General features: G+C 53.5%; 2 protein-coding genes across 3 annotated transcripts; both read right to left on the bottom strand.

Annotated features, from left to right (window-relative positions):
* Window positions 1-8,664: 8,664 nt before the first annotated feature.
* Window positions 8,665-13,018, bottom strand: LOC310950044 (tetraspanin-19; the record flags this gene model as incomplete). The annotated part of the gene is made up of 8 exons (XM_083917708.1): window positions 8,665-9,030; window positions 9,556-9,639; window positions 9,724-9,981; window positions 10,051-10,146; window positions 11,301-11,375; window positions 11,482-11,594; window positions 12,305-12,383; window positions 12,953-13,018. 8 exons carry the CDS (start codon window positions 13,016-13,018, stop codon window positions 8,665-8,667), a joined length of 1,137 nt encoding a protein of 378 aa, XP_083773834.1.
* A 1,739-nt stretch (window positions 13,019-14,757) lies between these two features.
* Window positions 14,758-23,098, bottom strand: hjv (hemojuvelin BMP co-receptor). Of its 2 annotated transcripts, none has more exons than XM_083918333.1 (4): window positions 22,867-23,098; window positions 16,864-17,077; window positions 15,899-16,515; window positions 14,758-15,760 (listed from the first exon to the last, which is right to left on the bottom strand). In XM_083918333.1, the coding sequence occupies exons 2-4, from the start codon at window positions 16,943-16,945 to the stop codon at window positions 15,119-15,121; spliced, it is 1,341 nt and encodes a 446-aa protein (XP_083774459.1). In that variant the 5' UTR covers window positions 16,946-17,077; window positions 22,867-23,098; the 3' UTR covers window positions 14,758-15,118. The 2 variants fall into 2 exon arrangements, with proteins under 2 accessions (XP_083774459.1, XP_083774458.1); XM_083918332.1 differs by having other exon boundaries at window positions 14,761-15,760; window positions 16,864-17,117.
* Window positions 23,099-23,354: the final 256 nt, after the last annotated feature.

Raw genomic sequence — 23,354 nt, 5'->3', positions numbered from 1 at the left:
GAGACGGTTAAGTGTAGACGGTTAAAGGAGACCGTTAAGTGTAGACGGTTAAAGGAGACGGTTAAGTGTAGACGGTTAAAGGAGACCGTTAAGTGTAGACGGTTAAAGGAGACGGTTAAGTGTAGACGGTTAAAGGAGACCGTTAAGTGTAGACGGTTAAAGGAGACGGTTAAGTGTAGACGGTTAAAGGAGACCGTTAAGTGTAGACGGTTAAAGGAGACCGTTAAGTGTAGACGGTTAAAGGAGACCGTTAAGTGTAGACGGTTAAATGAGACCGTTAAGTGTAGACGGTTAAAGGAGACCGTTAAGTGTAGACGGTTAAAGGAGACCGTTAAGTGTAGACGGTTAAAGGAGACGGTTAAGTGTAGACGGTTAAAGGAGACCGTTAAGTGTAGACGGTTAAAGGAGACGGTTAAGTGTAGACGGTTAAAGGAGACCGTTAAGTGTAGACGGTTAAAGGAGACGGTTAAGTGTAGACGGTTAAAGGAGACCGTTAAGTGTAGACGGTTAAAGGAGACGGTTAAGTGTAGACGGTTAAAGGAGACCGTTAAGTGTAGACGGTTAAAGGAGACCGTTAAGTGTAGACGGTTAAAGGAGACCGTTAAGTGTAGACGTTAAATGAGACCGTTAAGTGTAGACGGTTAAAGGAGACCGTTAAGTGTAGACGGTTAAAGGAGACCGTTAAGTGTAGACGGTTAAAGGAGACCGTTAAGTGTAGACGGTTAAAGGAGACCGTTAAGTGTAGACGGTTAAAGGAGACCGTTAAGTGTAGACGGTTAAAGGAGACCGTTAAGTGTAGACGGTTAAAGGAGAACAGTCTCAGTTGTTTCTTCTTCCTGAAGCGTCAAATCTCAGAGCGGCGTAGTGAAGATCAGCTGAGGCCTGTGGATGACATCATCGCCATGACATCATCATCATGACATCATCGTCATGACATCATCATCATGACCTCATCATGACATCATCATGACCTCATCATCATGACCTCATCACCATGACATCATCATGACCTCATCATCATGACCTCATCACCATGACATCATCATGACATCATCATGACGTCATCATGACCTCATCATCATGACCTCATCATGACCTCATCACCATGACATCATCATGACATCATCATGACATCATCATGACTTCATCATGACATCATCATGACATCATCATGACATCATCATGACCTCATCATGACCTCATCATCATGACCTCATCATGACCTCATCACCATGACATCATCATGACATCATCATGACATCATCATGACCTCATCGTGACCTCATCATGACCTCATCGTGACCTCATCATGACCTCATCATGACCTCATCGTGACCTCATCATGACCTCATCAGTGTGAACTCTCACCTCGTCTCTGACGTCCTCTGAGTTTGACTCTGTGAAGGAAAACGAAACATTATGAAAATATGATTTTTTATATTTGATGAACTTTGTAAAGTTTGTGTTGAAGTCGCTGCTGAACTCACCGAGTCCTCGCTGTCGCCATGACAACAGGATGATGAGTGTCACCGTGACGGCGAGCAGGATGACACACACCACGCCCACAGCAGAGATTAGATACACACACGAGCTGGACTCTGCTGCACACACACACACACACACACACACACACACACACACACACACACACACACACACACACACACACACACACACACACACACACACACACACACACACACACACACAGGAGCATAAACGTGTGTTAAAGTGTCCTCTAGGAGCATAAACGTGTGTTAAAGTGAACTCTAGGAGCATAAACGTGTGTTAAAGTGTCCTCTAGGAGCATAAACGTGTGTTAAAGTGTCCTCTAGGAGCATAAACGTGTGTTAAAGTGTCCTCTAGGAGCATAAACGTGTGTTAAAGTGTCCTCTAGGAGCATAAACGTGTGTTAAAGTGTCCTCTAGGAGCATAAACGTGTTAAAGTGTCCTCTAGGAGCATAAACGTGTGCTAAAGTGTCCTCTAGGAGAATAAACGTGTGTTAAAGTGTCCTCTAGGAGCATAAACGTGTGCTAAAGTGTCCTCTAGGAGCATAAACGTGTGCTAAAGTGTCCTCTAGGAGAATAAACGTGTGCTAAAGTGTCCTCTAGGAGCATAAACGTGTGCTAAAGTGTCCTCTAGGAGCATAAACGTGTGTTAAAGTGTCCTCTAGGAGCATAAACGTGTGCTAAAGTGTCCTCTAGGAGTATAAACGTGTGTTAAAGTGTCCTCTAGGAGACTAAACGTGTGCTAAAGTGTCCTCTAGGAGCATAAACGTGTGTTAAAGTGTCCTCTAGGAGCATAAACGTGTGTTAAAGTGTCCTCTAGGAGCATAAACGTGTGTTAAAGTGTCCTCTAGGAGCATAAACGTGTGTTAAAGTGTCCTCTAGGAGCATAAACGTGTGCTAAAGTGTCCTCTAGGAGCACAAACGTGTGCTAAAGTGTCCTCTAGGAGCATAAACGTGTGTTAAAGTGTCCTCTAGGAGCATAAACGTGTGTTAAAGTGTCCTCTAGGAGCATAAACGTGTGTTAAAGTGTCCTCTAGGAGCATAAACGTGTGCTAAAGTGTCCTCTAGGAACATAAATGTGTGTTAAAGTGTCCTCTAGGAGCATAAACGTGTGTTAAAGTGTCCTCTAGGAGCATAAACGTGTGCTAAAGTGTCCTCTAGGAGCATAAACGTGTGTTAAAGTGTCCTCTAGGAGCATAAACGTGTGCTAAAGTGTCCTCTAGGAGCATAAACGTGTGCTAAAGTGTCCTCTAGGAGCATAAACGTGTGCTAAAGTGTCCTCTAGGAGCATAAACGTGTGTTAAAGTGTCCTCTAGGAGCATAAACGTGTGTTAAAGTGTCCTCTAGGAGCATAAACGTGTGTTAAAGTGTCCTCTAGGAGCATAAACGTGTGTTAAAGTGTCCTCTAGGAGCATAAACGTGTGTTAAAGTGTCCTCTAGGAGCATAAACGTGTGCTAAAGTGTCCTCTAGGAGCATAAACGTGTGTTAAAGTGTCCTCTAGGAGCATAAACGTGTGCTAAAGTGTCCTCTAGGAGCATAAACGTGTGCTAAAGTGTCCTCTAGGAGCATAAACGTGTGTTAAAGTGTCCTCTAGGAGCATAAACGTGTGCTAAAGTGTCCTCTAGGAGCATAAACGTGTGTTAAAGTGTCCTCTAGGAGCATAAACGTATGTTAAAGTGTCCTCTAGGAGCATAAACGTGTGCTAAAGTGTCCTCTAGGAGCATAAACGTGTGTTAAAGTGTCCTCTAGGAGCATAAACGTGTGCTAAAGTGTCCTCTAGGAGCATAAACGTGTGTTAAAGTGTCCTCTAGGAGCATAAACGTGTGTTAAAGTGTCCTCTAGGAGCATAAACGTGTGCTAAAGTGTCCTCTAGGAGCATAAACGTGTGTTAAAGTGTCCTCTAGGAGCATAAACGTGTGTTAAAGTGTCCTCTAGGAGCATAAACGTGTGCTAAAGTGTCCTCTAGGAGCATAAACGTGTGTTAAAGTGTCCTCTAGGAGCATAAACGTGTGCTAAAGTGTCCTCTAGGAGCATAAACGTGTGTTTAAGTGTCCTCTAGGAGCATAAATGTGTGCTAAAGTGTCCTCTAGGAGCATAAACGTGTGTTAAAGTGTCCTCTAGGAGCATAAACGTGTGCTAAAGTGTCCTCTAGGAGCACAAACGTGTGCTAAAGTGTCCTCTAGGAGCATAAACGTGTGTTAAAGTGTCCTCTAGGAGCATAAACGTGTGTTAAAGTGTCCTCTAGGAGCATAAACGTGTGTTAAAGTGTCCTCTAGGAGCATAAACGTGTGCTAAAGTGTCCTCTAGGAACATAAATGTGTGTTAAAGTGTCCTCTAGGAGCATAAACGTGTGTTAAAGTGTCCTCTAGGAGCATAAACGTGTGCTTAAGTGTCCTCTAGGAGCATAAACGTGTGTTAAAGTGTCCTCTAGGAGCATAAACGTGTGCTAAAGTGTCCTCTAGGAGCATAAACGTGTGCTAAAGTGTCCTCTAGGAGCATAAACGTGTGCTAAAGTGTCCTCTAGGAGCATAAACGTGTGTTAAAGTGTCCTCTAGGAGCATAAACGTGTGTTAAAGTGTCCTCTAGGAGCATAAACGTGTGTTAAAGTGAACTCTAGGAGCATAAACGTGTAATTAAGTGTCCTCTAGGAGCATAAACGTGTGCTAAAGTGTCCTCTAGGAGCATAAACGTGTGTTAAAGTGTCCTCTAGGAGCATAAACGTGTGCTAAAGTGTCCTCTAGGAGCATAAACGTGTGTTAAAGTGTCCTCTAGGAGCATAAACGTGTGTTAAAGTGTCCTCTAGGAGCATAAACGTGTGCTAAAGTGTCCTCTAGGAGCATAAACGTGTGTTAAAGTGTCCTCTAGGAGCATAAACGTGTGCTAAAGTGTCCTCTAGGAGCATAAACGTGTGTTTAAGTGTCCTCTAGGAGCATAAATGTGTGCTAAAGTGTCCTCTAGGAGCATAAACGTGTGTTAAAGTGTCCTCTAGGAGCATAAACGTGTGCTAAAGTGTCCTCTAGGAGCATAAACGTGTGTTAAAGTGTCCTCTAGGAGCATAAACGTGTGCTAAAGTGTCCTCTAGGAGCATAAACGTGTGCTAAAGTGTCCTCTAGGAGCATAAACGTGTGCTAAAGTGTCCTCTAGGAGCATAAACGTGTGTTAAAGTGTCCTCTAGGAGCATAAACGTGTGTTAAAGTATCCTCTAGGAGCATAAACGTGTGTTAAAGTGTCCTCTAGGAGCATAAACGTGTGTTAAAGTGTCCTCTAGGAGCATAAACGTGTGCTAAAGTGTCCTCTAGGAGCATAAACGTGTGTTAAAGTGTCCTCTAGGAGCATAAACGTGTGCTAAAGTGTCCTCTAGGAGCATAAACGTGTGTTAAAGTGTCCTCTAGGAGCATAAACGTGTGTTAAAGTGTCCTCTAGGAGCATAAACGTGTGTTAAAGTGTCCTCTAGGAGCATAAACGTGTGTTAAAGTGTCCTCTAGGAGCATAAACGTGTGTTAAAGTGTCCTCTAGGAGCATAAACGTGTGTTAAAGTGTCCTCTAGGAGCAAAAACGTGTGTTAAAGTGTCCTCTAGGAGCATAAACGTGTGTTAAAGTGTCCTCTAGGAGCATAAACGTGTGTTAAAGTGTCCTCTAGGAGCATAAACGTGTGTTAAAGTGTCCTCTAGGAGCATCAACGTGTGTTAAAGTGTCCTCTAGGAGCATAAACGTGTGCTAAAGTGAACTCTAGGAGCCTGAACTCACCGGTCCTGAGGCGGACGCTCCTCCTCACCTGCAGGTCTCCGTCCCTCAGCACGCAGGTCACCTGAGCTCCTCTCTTCCAGGTGGAAGCAGGAACGTAAACCTGTACGCTGATGACCCCGTCCTCACCGTCAGAGAGGACAGTGGGACTCTGGAGGCCCCGGGCCCCCCGGTCCTCCCCCCGGTCCTCCCCCCGGTCCTCCCCCCGGTCCTCCTCCTGGTCCTCCCCCCGGTCCTCCCCCCGGTCCTCCTCCTGGTCCTCCCCCCGGTCCTCCCCCCGGTCCCCCCCCCGGTCCTCCCCCCGGTCCTCCCCCCGGTCCACCTCCCGGTCCTCCCCCCGGTCCACCTCCCGGTCCACCTCCTGGTCCACCTCCCAGTCCACTGAGACCCGGGCGCTGTCCTCCAGTCCAGACACCAGGCAGATCAGGGGCACGGGGAGGGAGGAGTCCTCGCTCCGGTCCTGAGGAGCCAGGAGCTCGACCAGCGGACCGTGGAGCCTTGACCCTGAGGAGGAGGTTCAGAACCATGAACCAGAACCAGAACCAGAACCATGAACCAGAACCAGAACCAGAGCCAGAACCATGAACCAGAACCAGAACCATGAACCAGAACCAGAACCAGAACCAGAACCTTCGCTCGACTCCTTTGATACTGAAGGAAACGTTTGTCTGTGATTTCTAAACTTAACGGTCTGCTTTAGTGGTGTTAGCGGTCTCTAACCTGTGACTCTGAGCGCCGTCCCGTCCCCCGTCAGCAGCATGAGCCCGTTGATGTAGACGCAGTAGTAGCGTCCGGCGTCCTGCGGGGCGGCGCTGGCGAGCTCCAGCAGACACAGCGTGGTGCTCTGCGGCGCCGTCACAGCCTGAGAGGTCACCGTGACGACGCCCGCCCCCCCGACACGCAGCCACGCCACCTGGGAGCAGCGCCCCCCCATCTGAGTGATGTCACAGCCCAGGCTGACCTTCGACCCCGGGCGCACCGAGACCGAGGGCGGGGTCTGGACCAGCAGAGCCCCGGCTGCAACAGAGGCAGGGCGTCACGTCTGTGTGTGTGTGTGTGTGTCTGTGTGTGTGTGTGTGTGTGTGTGTGTGTGTGTGTGTCTGTGTGTGTGTGTGTGTGTGTGTCTGTGTCTGTGTGTGTGTGTGTGTCTGTGTCTGTGTGTGTGTGTGTGTGTGTGTGTGTGTCTGTGTGTGTGTGTGTGTTCTTACCACAGACAGCGTTCACACACATCAGCAGCTTCACGCCGGCGTTCACTCGATCCCTCGCCATGATGCAGAGACCAGGCGGCGCCTCAGCCTTTTAAAGGTCGCCGTGGTTACAGCGCCCTCACACGCACGCCCACAGGATGTGACATCACGTTCAGGGTCAGACGTGTTGTTTCATCATCACGCACACTTCCTGTTGTTCAGCGTTTGAGACGTTTTAAAGTCGGTCAGTGAATAAAACGCTGAGCGAGCGAACGGCTGCGTCAGCGTTTCACCTCAGCTTTGGATTCAACTCAAACAACAAAACAACAACACACAACAACAACACACAATGACACACAACAACAACAACAACACAACACACAACAACAACAACAACCACAACACACAACAACACACAACAACACACAACAACAACACAACACAACAACAACACACAACGATGTGTTGTTGTTGTGTTGTTGCTGTGTGTTGTTGTGTGTTGTTGTTGTGTGTTGTTGTGTGTTGTTGTTGTGTGTTGTTGTTGTGTGTTGTTGTTGTGTGTTGTTGTGTGTTGTGGTTGTTGTGGTTGTTGTTGTGTGTTGTTGTGTGTTGTTGTTGTGGGTTGTTGTGGGTTGTTGTGTGTTGTTGTGTTGTTGTTGTGTGTTGTTGTTGTTGTGTTGTTGTGTGTTGTGGTTGTTGTTGTGTTGTGGTTGTTGTTGTGTGTTGTTGTGTGTTGTGTGTTGTGGTTGTTGTTGTTGTGTTGTTGTGTTGTATGTTGTTGTTGTTGTTGTGTGTTGTGTGTTGTTGTGTGTTGTTGTTGTGTGTTGTTGTTGTGTGTCATTGTGTGTTGTGTGTTGTTGTTGTTGTTGTGTTGTTGTTGTTGTTGTGTGTTGTTTAATGTTGTAGTGTGTTGTTGTTGTGTGTCGTTGTGTGTTGTTGTTGTTGTTGTTGTGTGTTGTTGTTGTGTGTTGTTGTGTGTTGTGGTTGTTGTGGTTGTTGTTGTGTGTTGTTGTGTGTTGTTGTGTGTTGTTGTTGTGTGTTGTTGTGGGTTGTTGTGTGTTGTTGTGTTGTTGTTGTGTGTTGTTGTTGTTGTGTTGTTGTGTGTTGTGGTTGTTGTTGTGTTGTGGTTGTTGTTGTGTGTTGTTGTGTGTTGTTGTGTGTTGTTGTTGTGTGTTGTTGTGTTGTTGTGTGTTGTTGTTGTGTGTTGTTGTTGTGTGTTGTTGTTGTGTTGTTGTTGTGTTGTTGCTGTGTGTTGTTGTGTGTTGTTGTGTGTCATTGTGTGTTGTGTGTTGTTGTTGTTGTTGTTGTTGTGTTGTTGTTGTTGTGTGTTGTTTAATGTTGTAGTGTGTTGTTGTTGTGTGTCGTTGTGTGTTGTTGTTGTTGTGTGTTGTTGTGTGTTGTTGTTGTGTGTTGTGTGTTGTTGTTGTGTTGTTGTGTGTTGTTGTTGTGTGTTGTTGTTGTGTGTTGTGTGTCGTTGTGTGTTGTTGTTGTTGTTGTTGTGTTGTTGTTGTTGTGTTGTTGTGTGTTGTTTAATGTTGTAGTGTGTTGTTGTTGTGTGTCGTTGTGTGTTGTTGTTGTTGTTGTGTTGTTGTTGTAGTGTGTTGTTGTTGTGTGTTGTTGTGTTGTGGTTGTTGTTGTTGTGTGTTGTTGTTGTGTGTTGTGTGTTGTTTAATGTTGTCGTGGTGAATTCCTGAGGATTAAAGTGAAATCAAATCAAAGTTAGCCTGTTGCTGCCCTGTTAGCTTCAGCCTAGCATTAGCCTAGCATTAGCCTAGCATTAGCGTAGCTTGTAGCTATCGTGACGTTTCTCAAACTGAAGAAAAAAGAATAAAAGTAAAAACTAAACTCCGTTTTCTTCCTGTTTGAACTGAAATCTGCTGAGTCGTTTTGTTTCTGGGGACAGATTTAGCTGCTGCGCTCGTTAGCATGTAGCGTTAGCTTCAGCTAAAGAGCTAACGCACGATGCTAGCAACCAGGATAAGCTCTTTATAAACATGTTTCTGTTTGAGTCTTAAACTTTACCTGAAGATGAAAGCGAGCGATAAAGAGTCAATGTTATATAAGAGTGGACGCTATCGACCAATCACAGCGCTGCATTCGTCTCATCTGTTTAATAAAGTATAAAAACGACTTTAAGCAAAAATAACCGTTAATTACATTTATTTTGGTTTGAGGGTTAAAGTTTGTTAATGTCGTCCGTGACAACGCGCTGCCTCAGGTGAGTTAGCTGTAGTTCTGGTTGCCATGGTGATGTGCCAGGTGGGCGGGGTCTACAGGCCCTGGGTAGTCATGGTGATGTGCCAGGTGGGCGGGGTCTACAGGCCCTGGGTAGTCATGGTGATGTGCCAGGTGGGCGGGGTCTACAGGCCCTGGGTAGTCATGGTGATGTGCCAGGTGGGCGGGGTCTACAGGCCCTGGGTAGTCATGGTGATGTGCCAGGTGGGCGGGGTCTGTGTCACCATCGTCAGGATCTACGTAGGCGTAGTTCTGCTCCCCGTGGTCCAGCTCGTCCTCGGGCTCGACCTTCTTCAGCGCGGCGCTCCCGCCGACGGCGCGGTACAAGTACACGCTGACGACGAACTGCAGCACCTGCAGGGACACGGACGACATCTGAGCCGGGTTCAACCACGATGGTTCAGGTCACGGGTCGATCCGAGGTCACGCTGGTTCAGGTCACGCTGGTTCAGGTCACGGGTCGATCCGAGGTCACGCTGGTTTAGGTCACGGGGCCGACGGCGTCCGACCAGCTCCGGCTCAAAACGTCAGTCAACGCGTGTTAAACCCTGAAACCCAGAACCAGCTCTGGATGTGGACCTGGTATCAAGACTACGGTCCTGTCAGCGCCCCGGTTCCCATCCCCAGGGTTTGAAAAACCGCCATTTTGTCACGACCCTCTGCGTTTCAGCACCGACCCACGTGGCGTCCCTGACCGTGGGTTTGAAACCGCCCCAGGTTTCAGTGTTGACGTCGTCTGAGGTGAAATCAACAAACTCTAGTTCTGAAGATTCAGGTTCATTTGATCTGGAAGTAAAAACACACCTGGAACCAGAACCTGCTGCTGGACCGGAGGACGAGGCTCAGACCTGGTCCAGAGTCAGACCCGGGGTTTCTTACCTGGACCAACATCAGAGCGACGTCCATGCCGACGATGGTCAGAGCGTTTTCTTTCAGCCAATCACCGACCTTCGCTTTGCAGCCCTGAAACAAACACGCGTCAGTCCCTGGTCTCTGAAGACCCGGGTCCATAAAGACTCTGGTCTCTACGGGTCCTCTCTGGTGTACCTCGTCATACGTGCCGTTTCCACGTCCGAACAGAGGCGCGGTGGCGTTGAGCAGCGGCGCGGTGGTGCTGAGCAGCGGCGCAGTGGCGTTGAGCAGCGGCGCGGTGGCGTTGAGCTCCCTGCACCAGGACGAGTCCCCGGCGGGACGCGTGGACCTGAAGCAGGAACAGGGCAGCAGGTCTGGACGGGTCAGGTTCAGACTCTGGATGAAGGAGTTCTTCAGCCAATCAGAAGGCCCCGTCCTGCCGCAGCACCCCTCCTGTCAACAGGTCATCAGCCAATCACAACCCTGCCACTGTGGCTCAGAGGGAACAGGACAGGGACTCACGTAGTTCTGGATCCGGTCCATCAGAGTCTCCAGACCGCTGCCGTCCCCGTACTGAAGGACCATCTGATCCACGGCCCGATCCAGACCACGTTCGATCTGCCCGCAACACAACACGCCACTGTGAGTGCACACGTCGTTATAATGGACCCGGACCCCCCGGACCCCCCAGACCGGACCCCCCGGACCCTCTGGACCCCCCGGACCCTCTGGACCCCCCGGACCCCTGACCCTCTGGACCCCGGACCCTCTGGACCCCTGACTCTCTGGACCCCTGACCCTCTGGACCCCTGACCCTCTGGACCCCTGACTCTCTGGACCCCGGACCCCCCGGACCCCCCGGACCCCTGACCCTTTGGACCCCTGACCCTTTGGACCCCTGACCCTCTGGACCCCTGACCCTCTGGACCCCGGACCCTCTGGACCCCTGACCCTCTGGACCCCGGACCCTCTGGACCCCCCGGACCCCGGACCCTCTGGACCCCTGTCCCTCTGGACCCCGGACCCTCTGGACCCCTGACCCTCTGGACCCCGGACCCTCTGGACCCCGGACCCCCCGGACCCCTGACCCCCCGGACCCCTGACCCTTTGGACCCCTGACCCTTTGGACCCCTGACCCTCTGGACCCCTGACCCTCTGGACCCCGGACCCTCTGGACCCCTGACCCTCTGGACCCCGGACCCTCTGGACCCCCCGGACCCCGGACCCTCTGGACCCCTGTCCCTCTGGACCCCGGACCCTCTGGACCCCTGACCCTCTGGACCCCGGACCCTCTGGACCCCGGACCCCCCGGACCCCTGACCCTCTGGACCCGGACCCTCTGGACCCCGGGCCCTCTGGACCCCTGACCCTCTGGACCCCTGACCCCCCGGTACCCGGACCCTCTGGACCCCGGACCCTCTGGACCCCTGACCCTCTGGAGCCCTGACCCTCTGGACCCCTGACCCCTGACCCTCTGGACTCTCTGGACTCTCTGGACCCCTGACCCTCTGGACCCCTGACCCTCTGGACCCCGGACCCTCTGGACCCCCCGGACCCCGGACCCTCTGGACCCCTGTCCCTCTGGACCCCGGACCCTCTGGACCCCTGACCCTCTGGACCCCGGACCCTCTGGACCCCGGACCCCCCGGACCCCTGACCCTCTGGACCCGGACCCTCTGGACCCCGGACCCTCTGGACCCCTGACCCTCTGGACCCCTGACCCTCTGGACCCCTGACCCTCTGGACCCCTCCAAAATAAAAGCCCGTGTCACCTTGTCCCTGTTGATGAGCAGCAGCAGCGTGACGAACAGCTGACCCAGGACGAGCACGATGAGGACGCTCAGGTACTGAGGGGGCGGAGCCACAGAGGTTAACACACAAACATACATCACTTCCTCTTCCTGTGTGATGTCACAGAACAGGAAGTTACATCAGCTGTTACGGTGAACTCACCAGCACCAGCAGGACCCGGTTCTGTCGGCCGGCGCCGAGGGCCCCCACCACGCTGACCGCCGTCACCACCACACCAATCAGCAGAAGCCCCGCCCCCACCACACGCAGCTCATCTACACACACACACACGCACACGCGCACACACACACACACACCCACACACACACACACACAGACACAGACACACAGACACACACACACGCACACACACACACACACACACAGACACACAGGCACACACACACGCACACACACACACGCGCACACACACACACGCACACACACACACACACACGTGCACACACACACACGCACACGGGCACACACACACGTTGAACAACAACATTTTAGAAGAAGTTGTCATCAGCTGTTCGGTTTAGCATGTAGCTGTTTGTGCTAAGCTAGGCTAACAGTCCCCTCTGCTCCCTGTGTTTGTGCTAAGCTAGGCTAACAGTCCCCTCTGCTCCCAATGTTTGTGCTAAGCTAGGCTAACAGTTCCCCTCTGCTCCCTGTGTTTGTGCTAAGCTAGGCTAACAGTCCCCTCTGCTCCCAATGTTTGTGCTAAGCTAGGCTAACAGTTCCCCTCTGCTCCCTGTGTTTGTGCTAAGCTAGGCTAACAGTTCCCCTCTGCTCCCTGTATTTGTGCTAAGCTAGGCTAACAGTCCCCTCTGCTTCCAATGTTTGTGCTAAACTAGGCTAACAGTCCCCTCTGCTCCCAGTGTTTGTGCTAAGCTAGGCTAACAGTCCCCTCATCTCCCAGCCTTTGTGCTAAGCTAGGCTAACAGTCCCCTCTGCTCCCAGTCTTTGTGCTAAGCTAAGTCACCTGAGGGGAGGACGGTGAGGAGGCTGACGCTGCCAAACAGGATCCACATCCCGAGGCCGAACACACTCAGACCCAGGGCCTGCAGAGGTCAGAGGTCACAGACAGAGGTCAGAGGTCACAGACAGAGGTCAGAGGTCACAGACAGGTGCTAGCTAACAGAAGTCTTGTTCACAGTAGCAGCTGAAAATGTTTCCTTTGGTTTTAGTTTAAAGTGTAATTCGGCCGTTTCTCTCTGTACTTTAATCCTCAATAATCATGGAGACACACACACACACACACACACACACACACACACACACACACACACACACACACACACACACACACACACACACACACACACACACACACACACACACACACACAGTTTTTATTAAGGTAGAAATCAGGAGAGATGCTAACAGGCGGACGTGGCTAACAGTGGTTAGCTCTGGGCAGCACGGTGAAGGCATTCAAAGGTCTTTTTTAACCACTAATGCTGCTGAAAATAACAGCAAACCTCTGCAGCAGCATGAGAAGAGTCTAAGTCTAAACTTCATAAACATCGTGAACTTCATAAACATCGTGAACTTCATAAACATCGTGAACTTCATAAACATCGTGAACTTCATAAACATCGTAAACATGAGGAAGTGAACGTGTCGTCACCAGGAAGATGAAGTTACAGATGTGGAAACAGAAGCTGAGCAGCTGAAGCTTCACGTCCGGCTTCATCCTTCTTCAGGCTCAGGTCCAGGTCCAGGTCCAGGTCCAGGTCCAGGTCCAGGTCCAGGTCCAGGTCCAGGTCCAGGTTCAGGTCCAGGTCCAGGTCCAGGTCCAGGTCCACGGCAGCGTCTTCAGTCGTGTTTTGCAGCAGAAAGTTTGAGCCGGTGTTTGAGATCAGAGTCCACTTCCTTATTGTGTTTAAACTTTAAACTGGGTCTCCATGGAAACACACACACACACACACACACAGAGACACACACACACACACAGAGACACACACACACACACACACACACACACAGAGACACACACACACACACACACACACACACACACACACAGAGACACACACACACACACACACACAGAGACACACACACACACACACACACACACACACACACACACACACACAGAGACACACACACACACACACACACACACACACACACACACACACACACAGAGACACACACACGCACACACACAGAGACACACACACACACACACAGAGACACACACACACACACACACACACAGAGACACACACACACAGGTCCTGGTCCTGGTCCAGGTCCAGGTCCTGGTTCTGGTCCAGGTCCTGGTCCTGGTCCTGGTCCTGGTCCTGGTCCTGGTCCAGGTCCAGGTCCTGGTCCAGGTCCTGGTCCTGGTCCTGGTCCTGGTTCTGGTCAGGTGTGCACATGAACTGATGGTGAAACGTGTTCCTGACACAGAACCAGGTCCAGTGTCTTTGGACTGAAGCTGAAGTTTAACCTTTGACCTTTGGCCCCAGCTGTGATTCGCCTGTAGTTCATGTTTTTGCTGCGTTTATTAAATAAAAAGCAGAAAATATGAAATAATGATGAACTTGTGTCGTCGGTTTGAGTCCCGAGCAGAAACAAAACCTCCTGACGCCATCGTGAAGTTTTCAGTTCTGATCTTTAACGAGTTCAAACGTTCAGCGTCACAGGAAGTTACAGGTTCTTACTCAGCACCACAGAAGCTAGCGTTAGCTTCATCTAGCATCAGGACAGAAGCTAGCGTTAGCTTCATCTAGCATCAGGACAGAAGCTAGCGTTAGCTTCATCTAGCATCAGGACAGAAGCTAGTGTTAGCTTCATTCAGCATCAGGACAGAAGCTAGCGTTAGCTGCATTCAGCATCGGGACAGAAGCTAGTGTTAGCTTCAGCTAGCATCAGGACAGAAGCTAGCGTTAGTTGCATTGAGCATCAGGACAGAAGCTAGCGTTAGCTGCATCTAGCATCAGGACAGAAGCTAGTGTTAGCTGCATCTAGCATCAGGACAGAAGCTAGTGTTAGCTGCATTCAGCATCAGGACAGAAGCTAGCGTTAGCTGCATTCAGCATCAGGACAGAAGCTAGTGTTAGCTTCAGCTAGCATCAGGACAGAAGCTAGCGTTAGCTGCATTGAGCATCAGGACAGAAGCTAGCGTTAGCTGCATCTAGCATCAGGACAGAAGCTAGTGTTAGCTGCATCTAGCATCAGGACAGAAGCTAGTGTTAGCTGCATTCAGCATCAGGACAGAAGCTAGTGTTAGCTGCATCTAGCATCAGGACAGAAGCTAGTGTTAGCTTCATTTAGCATCAGGACAGAAGCTAGCGTTAGCTTCATCTAGCATCAGGACAGAAGCTAGCGTTAGCTGCATCTAGCATCAGGACAGAAGCTAGCGTTAGCTGCATTCAGCATCAGGACAGAAGCTAGCGTTAGCTGCATTTAGCATCAGGACAGAAGCTAGGATTAGCCACGTGTGCGTCGTCAGTGTGGCGACGGCGTCACGTCTTCTGTCTCCACGACGACGACTTTAACGCTCTGAGTCCAAAACAAGTTCAAACAAGACGACGGTTCGTGTTCGAATAAAAACTTTATATAAATATAAAAACTGTCGGTCGTGTCCGACAACATTTGGAAAAAAGAGAAACACTTCAATCATCCAATCCACTCAAGTTAGCGGAGCGCTAACAGGAAGTAGCTTAACAGGAAGTAGCTAAACAGGAAGTGTCCGTCTGTAGTCTGTTTGTTTAAGTTCAGTTTGAATCTGATCCAGGGTCAGCACGTGTCAGGACGCCACGTCTGTGATGTCATCGTGATGTCATCGTGCCGTCAGCTGTGTGGTCAGAATTCCCAGCATGCCCAGCAGCGGCAGCAGCAGCGTTGGCCCCGGCGGTGCTCGCCGCGGCTCAGCGGAGGCGAGCGGCAGCAGGTGAACTCTCTGCGAGTCAGAGATCATGTGTCTGGCGTCCTGCAGCGCGCCGACGGCCGCCGCGCTGGCGTTCAGGTCTCCGCTGGCGATCAGGTCGAACACGCAGGCGTGGAAGTACACGTCTCTGGCAGGAAGCAGCGCGGCGCAGTGAGCCCGAGCGCTGGCAGCAGCGGTGGAGGGGTCTGGCGGTGGCGGGCGGAGCGTGTTGAGTCTCTGGGAGGCGGGGCAGCCCCACACACACAGCTGCAGGTCCTGCTCCGGCCCGAACGCCTCCACCACGCCGCGCGGCGAGCGCACCGACAGGCCCAGCGAGCGCCCGCTCTGACGGACCACCAGCTGCGTGCCGATGTGAGCCGCTCGGATCTCGGCGTGTCGGCCGGGACTCTGGGTCCGGACCGTCAGGCTGTGGTGACCTCGCCGCTCGCCGCTTGACACGGAGCCGTCGGCGAAGGCGGCGGGCACGTTGTCGAGCTCGGCCTGGTACAGCTGCTGCTCGATGCACTGACGCCAGTTCTTAAAGATGACGGTGATCTGAGGAGACACGAGACACACGGAGACGATGAGCCGCTGATCTGTGACCTCACCGCTGTGACCTCACTGCTGTGATGTCACGGCTGTGAGGTCACCACTGTGAGGTCACAGCCGTGATGTCACAGCCGTGTCACTCACCTTGGTGAGCGCCGTGGCGTGCGCTCCCCCCCTTGTTGGCGTGCTGGTGGCCTGTATGTACAGGTACTCGTTGTCTATGAGAGGCCACGCCCCCTGCACCGCACACGTCTGGAAGTCGTCGTTGAAGGTCCGAACGTGCGGGTCTCCGAACACGCCACAGTGCAGGTACTCCGGCGCCCGGCGCTCGCTGGTGAACAGGCTCCTCTCGTAGACGCAGGCGTCCTCCGACAGCGTGCCCTGCGGCAGGGGGCGTGGCTGGGCGGTGGGCCCCGCCCGGGGGCAGCGGTGCTGGATGAGCAGGTCCTCAATGCCCTGAACCGCGGAGTGGTACGCCAGGTCGCCGCGGCACGCCCGCGCCATGCGCTTCGTGCACGTGGCGTAGGAGCGCAGGGCGCTGCAGTAACCGGCGTTCACCGCCTCCCGGCTGAGAGCTGCTCCGCCTACGGCTCCACCTGGTCCTCCACCTACAATCATAATGCCGCCGCTGCCACCGCCGCCACCGCCGCCGCCACCGCCACCGCCGCTCCTGCTGCTGCTGCTGCTGCTGCTGCTGCCCAGGTCCAACGTTGCAGCCACGAAGTCAGAGTTACACCTCAGGATCCGACAGGAAGCTCCGACTGCAGAGAGACAAGCCCCACATCAGACGTTAGCGTTAGCTGCATTTAGCATCAGAACAGGAGTTAGCGCTAGCTGCATTTAGCATCAGAACAGGAGTTAGCGTTAGCTGCATTTAGCATCAGGACAGGAGTTAGCGTTAGCTGCATTTAGCATCAGGACAGAAGTTAGCGTTAGCTGCATTTAGCATCAGGACAGAAGTTAGCGTTAGCTGCATTTAGCATCAGGACAGAAGTTAGCGTTAGCTGCATTTAGCATCAGGACAGAAGTTAGTGTTAGCTGCGTTTAGCAAAAGGACAGAAGTTAGTGTTAGCTGCGTTTAGCATCAGAACAGGAGTTAGCGTTTGTACCTTCTGAGAAGCTCAGCTGGAGCAGCAGCACGGTCAGGTGGACGCAGCGTTTCCACGGTAACGCTGTGACGCGGGGCTCCATCACCTGGACTCCCCTGGACTCTCCTGGACTCTCCTGGACTCCCCTGGACTCTCCTGGACTCCCCTGGACTCCCCTGGACTCTCCTGGACTCTCCTGGACTCTCTGGACTCCCCTGGACTCTCCTGGACTCTCCTGGACTCCCCTGGACCCCCCTGGACTCCCCTGGACCCCCCTGGACAGAACCCAAACACACAACCCGTTTCATCAGGAATAAAACATCAGTGAATATGAAACTAGTTTGATTTTTAATAATTAATAATAATTAATAATAAGATTCTGGGGCGGAGGCTGCCCCAGCCCCCCCCCCCCCCCCCCCCTGTGAGACTGTTCCCACACAGACCCGAGGCTGGTCCCTGCTCTGGGGACCATGAACCACCTGAGCCCAGAGGGTTGATGATGCTTCTCCACCAGAAACCAGCACTTGCACGACCCGGTATGAACCCTTCCAGTGCGGCGCCGGCCTCATGCGGCCTTCTGTGGGTTATTCAGCCCCGCCTCAGGGACGGGGGCAGGTTCTGTCCTTCTGTGGGTTATTCAGCCCCGCCTCAGGGACGGGGCCGCGGGTTCTGTCCTTCATGAGCCGCGGCAGAGTTCAGCCCGGCTGCGCTGAAGGTCGACTCCCGCCGCTCTGCAATGGCGGATGCATACTCCATCTGGGATCCAGCCCCCGGGGGTCCAGAGCACCAGCCGGCACCGGGCCTCACGTCCGTGCACGAGGTAGAAGGGGGTGACCCGGGTGCTGGCGTGCTTAGAGGCGTGTGTCCCGTTCACCCCCGTGGGAAAGCAACATCTCAGCGGAACCATCAGAGTCCGGTGTTGACGCGTCAGCCGTGCCCTCAGATCTGGGATCATGGGCAGTGGAGCGTGTCTTCTTAATCCCCAGCCACTGACGGAGGCTCTGAATCACCTCGGCTTCAAACCGACGGCCCTGGTCTCTGTGCAGGACCTCAGGGACCTCAGGGACCCCATGCACCAACACATGATCCTCAAAGGCAGCGTGTGACTGCGTGCACTGGTTCATACAGGGCAACAGACTTAGTGAAGAAGTCCTCCACAACTAAGATCCTGGTCCCCTGATGAGACGTGGGCAGCTCCAGGACGTCTCCCTCTGCAGAGGACGGCCCCCCATGGGAGCCCCCCATGGGAGCCCCCCATGGGAGCCCCCCATGGGAGCCCTCGGCCCTGGGACTGGGCTCCTGAGATGAGCCCCCTCAGGATGAACCCCTCAGGATGAACCTGAGCCCCCCCAGGATGAACCCCCTCAGGATGAACCCCCTCAGGATGAACCTGAGCCCCCCCAGGATGAACCCCCTCAGGATGAACCCCCTCAGGATGAGCCCCCTCAGGATGAACCCCCTCAGGATGAACCCCCCCAGGATGAACCCCTCAGGATGAGCCCCTCAGGATGAACCCTCTCAGGATGAACCCCTCAGGATGAGCCCCTCAGGATGAACCCTCTCAGGATGAGCCCCCCCAGGATGAGCCCCCCCAGGATGAGCCCCCTCAGGATGAACCCCCTCAGGATGAACCCCCTCAGGATGAACCCCTCAGGATGAGCCCCTCAGGATGAACCCCCCCAGGATGAGCCCCTCAGGATGAACCCCTCAGGATGAGCCCCCCCAGGATGAGCCCCTCAGGATGAACCCCTCAGGATGAACCCCTCAGGATGAACCCCTCAGGATGAACCCCTCAGGATGAGCCCCCTCAGGATGAACCCCTCAGGATGAACCCCCTCAGGATGAACCCCCTCAGGATGAGCCCCCTCAGGATGAGTCCTCTCAGGATGAACCCCCCCAGGATGAACCCCCCCAGGATGAACCCCCTCAGGATGAACCCCCCCAGGATGAGCCCCTCAGGATGAGCCCCTCAGGATGAACCCCTCAGGATGAACCCCTCAGGATGAACCCCCTCAGGATGAACCCCCTCAGGATGAGCCCCCTCAGGATGAGTCCTCTCAGGATGAACCCCCCCAGGATGAACCCCCCCAGGATGAACCCCCTCAGGATGAACCCCCCCAGGATGAGTCCTCTCAGGATGAACCCCCTCAGGATGAACCCCCTCAGGATGAACCCCCCCAGGATGAACCCCCTCAGGATGAGCCCCCTCAGGATGAACCCCCTCAGGATGAACCCCTCAGGATGAGCCCCCCCAGGATGAGCCCCCCCAGGATGAACCCCCTCAGGATGAACCCCCTCAGGATGAGCCCCCCCAGGATGAGCCCCCCCCAGGATGAACCCCCTCAGGATGAACCCCCTCAGGATGAACCCCCCCAGGATGAACCCCTCAGGATGAACCCCCTCAGGATGAACCCCCCCAGGATGAACCCCTCAGGATGAACCCCCCCAGGATGAACCCCTCAGGATGAACCCCCTCAGGATGAACCCCCTCAGGATGAACCCCTCAGGATGAACCCCTCAGGATGAACCCCCTCAGGATGAGCCCCTCAGGATGAACCCCCCCAGGATGAACCCCCTCAGGATGAACCCCCCCAGGATGAACCCCCTCAGGATGAACCCCTCAGGATGAACCCCTCAGGATGAACCCCCTCAGGATGAACCCCCTCAGGATGAGCCCCTCAGGATGAACCCCCCCAGGATGAACCCCCTCAGGATGAACCCCCCCAGGATGAACCCCCTCAGGATGAACCCCTCAGGATGAACCCCTCAGGATGAACCCCCTCAGGATGAACCCCTCAGGATGAGCCCCTCAGGATGAACCCCCTCAGGATGAACCCCCCCAGGATGAACCCCCTCAGGATGAACCTGAGCCCCCCCAGGATGAACCCCTCAGGATGAGCCCCCCCAGGATGAGCCCCCCCAGGATGAACCCCCTCAGGATGAACCCCCTCAGGATGAGCCCCTCAGGATGAACCCCCTCAGGATGAACCCCCCCAGGATGAACCCCCTCAGGATGAACCCCCTCAGGATGAACCCCTCAGGATGAACCCCCTCAGGATGAGCCCCCCCAGGATGAACCCCCTCAGGATGAGCCCCCTCAGGATGAACCCCCTCAGGATGAACCCCCCCAGGATGAACCCCCCCAGGATGAACCCCCTCAGGATGAACCCCCCCAGGATGAACCCCCTCAGGATGAGCCCCCCCAGGATGAACCCCCCTCAGGATGAACCCCCTCAGGATGAACCCCCTCAGGATGAACCCCTCAGGATGAACCCCCCAGGATGATCCTCTCAGGATGAACCCCCCAGGATGAGCCCCCCCAGGATGAGCCCCCTCAGGATGAACCCCTCAGGATGAACCCCCCCAGGATGAACCCCCCAGGATGAGCCCCCCCAGGATGAGCCCCCTCAGGATGATCCTCTCAGGATGAACCCCCCAGGATGAGCCCCCCCAGGATGAGCCCCCTCAGGATGAACCCCTCAGGATGAACCCCCCCAGGATGAACCCCCCCAGGATGAACCCCCTCAGGATGAGCCCCTCAGGATGAACCCCCTCAGGATGAACCCCCCCAGGATGAACCCCCCCAGGATGAACCCCCTCAGGATGAACCCCCCCAGGATGAACCCCCTCAGGATGAGCCCCCCCAGGATGAACCCCCTCAGGATGAACCCCTCAGGATGAACCCCCTCAGGATGAACCCCTCAGGATGAACCCCCCAGGATGATCCTCTCAGGATGAACCCCCCAGGATGAGCCCCCCCAGGATGAGCCCCCTCAGGATGAACCCCCCCAGGATGAACCCCCTCAGGATGAACCCCTCAGGATGAGCCCCCTCAGGATGAACCCCCTCAGGATGAACCCCCTCAGGATGAACCCCTCAGGATGAACCCCCTCAGGATGAACCCCCTCAGGATGAACCCCCTCAGGATGAACCCTCTCAGGATGAGCCCCCTCAGGATGAACCCCTCAGGATGAACCCCCTCAGGATGAACCCCCTCAGGATGAACCCCCTCAGGATGAACCCCTCAGGATGAACCCCTCAGGATGAACCCCCTCAGGATGAGCCCCCTCAGGATGAACCCCCTCAGGATGAACCCTCTCAGGATGAGCCCCCTCAGGATGAGCCCCTCAGGATGAACCCCCTCAGGATGAGTCCCCCCAGGATGAACCCCCCCAGGATGAGTCCGTATGTGGTGTTTGATCAGGGTGCACCTGCCCGTGTTTCTGTCGCACAGGTTAGAAACACCAGTGACTTCTGCAGGAGATCAGAGAGCTGCGCCCTCGGCTCAGCTGTCACAGGAGACTCCTGACACTCAGGCCTGCACCTGGGTAAAACTCCCCCAGGTGCACCGTACGAGCAGTCGCCGGTGCGGCTGTTCCTGGACTGGTGGGCTCCAGATATGGAAGTGTGCATCAGGATCTTCAGTCCGGTCCAGCAGGACGCACATGGACACAGTGGAGCCACAGGCCGGGCCCAGCAGAAGGCGATCTCACTGCCTGAGAGTCACTACAGTTGTTTTCCAGGGGCCTGTTCCGCGGGGCAGGGCCTGACCTAGTGACACTGAGGCCCCTGGGTCAACCAACACGGGACCCTCTGCACCTTCAACCACAGAAGCTGGGCCAGAAAGATTCCAGACTCTCGTCACTGGAGCAACCGCGGCCTCGACCGCAGCGACCGCACGCCTGACCGCCGTGAAACAGACTCTGAACTCGCTGCTTTTTCTTTCTTTGCAAAATCAATACAAACATTTTAAGGAAGAAACGACTGAAACACGAAGACACCGAATCATTGATCAGAGAGTGTGTGTGTGTGTGTGTGTGTGTGTGTGTGTGTGTGTGTGTGTGTGTGTGTGTGTGTGTGTGTGTGAGAGTGTGTGTGTGTGTGTGTGTGTGAGGCCTACCTGCAGCTGCTGCCACCACTGAACACAGCTGAGAGTGTGTGTGTGTGTGTGTATGTGTGTGTATGTGTGTGTGTGTGTCTCTGTGTGTGTGTGTGTGTGTGTGTGTCTCTGTGTGTGTGTGTGTGTGTGTGTGTATGTATGTGTGTGTGTGTGTCTCTGTGTGTGTGTGTGTGTGTCTCTGTGTGTGTGTGTGTGTGTGTGTATGTATGTGTGTGTGTGTGTCTCTGTGTGTGTGTGTGTGTGTGTGTGTGTGTGTGTGTGTGTGTGTGTGTGTGTGTGTGTCTGTGTGTGTGTGTGTGTGTGTGTGTGTGTGTGTGTGTGTGTGTGTGTTGTAACTTGGACTCTCGTCTTTTTTGTGTTTGAACAAACAGCATCAGGAAAGGGGGCGGGGCTTACTGCGGCGCTGCTCGTTCATTGGTCAAACAGTTAAAGTTCAGGCTAACACTTACAGTCTTTGTGCTAAGCTAACAGCTAACAGCTAAGAGCTTCAAGCTAACAGCTAACAGCTAAGAGCTAAGAGCTAACAGCTGTGTGTGTGTGTGTGTGTGTGTGTGTGTGTGTGTGTGCACGCTGTGACTGTGGGGGGCAACTGGAGTTTAAATTTAGACTTCATACCCCCCAAACACACACACACACACACACACACACACAGACACACACACACACACACAGACACACACACACACAGACACGCACGCACACACACACACACACACAAAGACACACACACACACACACACACACACACACACACAAAGACCAACACACACACACACACACACACAGACACACACACAAACACACAGACACGCACGCACACACACACAGACCAACACACACACACACACACACACACACACACACACACACACACACACACACACACAGACACACACACACACAGACACGCACGCTAACACACACACACACACACACACAGACCAACACACACACACACACACACACACACACACACACACACACACACACACACACACACACACACACACACACACACACACAGACACACACACACACACACACACACACACACACACAAATATTAAACATTAAAGTGAAACTGAATCAACACGTTAAAGAAAGTTGAACTCTGAACTTTTTACCTGTGGAGTCAAACACGTCGTCCTCAGAGTTCGTCCATGTCCTCGCACCAACACCCACGTCTGTCCAGCACCCTGTCCACGTCTGTCCAGCACCCTGTCCACGTCTGTCCAGCACCCTGTCCACGTCTGTCCAGCACCCTGTCCACGTCTGTCCAGCACCCTGTCCACGTCTGTCCAGCACCCTGTCCACGTCTGTCCAGGACTCTCCAGGTCTGTCGAGGTCTGGGTCGGCGGTGCGTTCTCAGCTGACTCGAGCTTCAGTCGTTTCTAAATAAATCACCAACAACCAGCAGCTGCAGGACAACTGTCACACACACACACACACACACACGCGTGCGCACACACTCATGCACGCACGCGCACACACACACACACACCCGCACACATTCATTCTGAGCCTAAACGTGTGTTAAAGTGTCCTCTAGGAGCATAAACGTGTGTTAAAGTGTCCTCTCGGAGCATAAACGTGGGTTAAAGTGTCCTCTAGG

This window comes from Echiichthys vipera (genome assembly GCF_963691815.1).
Source record: "Echiichthys vipera genome assembly, chromosome: 8".
NCBI classification, from domain to species: Eukaryota; Metazoa; Chordata; class Actinopteri; order Perciformes; family Trachinidae; genus Echiichthys; species Echiichthys vipera.
This window is presented reverse-complemented; position numbering and strand designations above follow the sequence as displayed.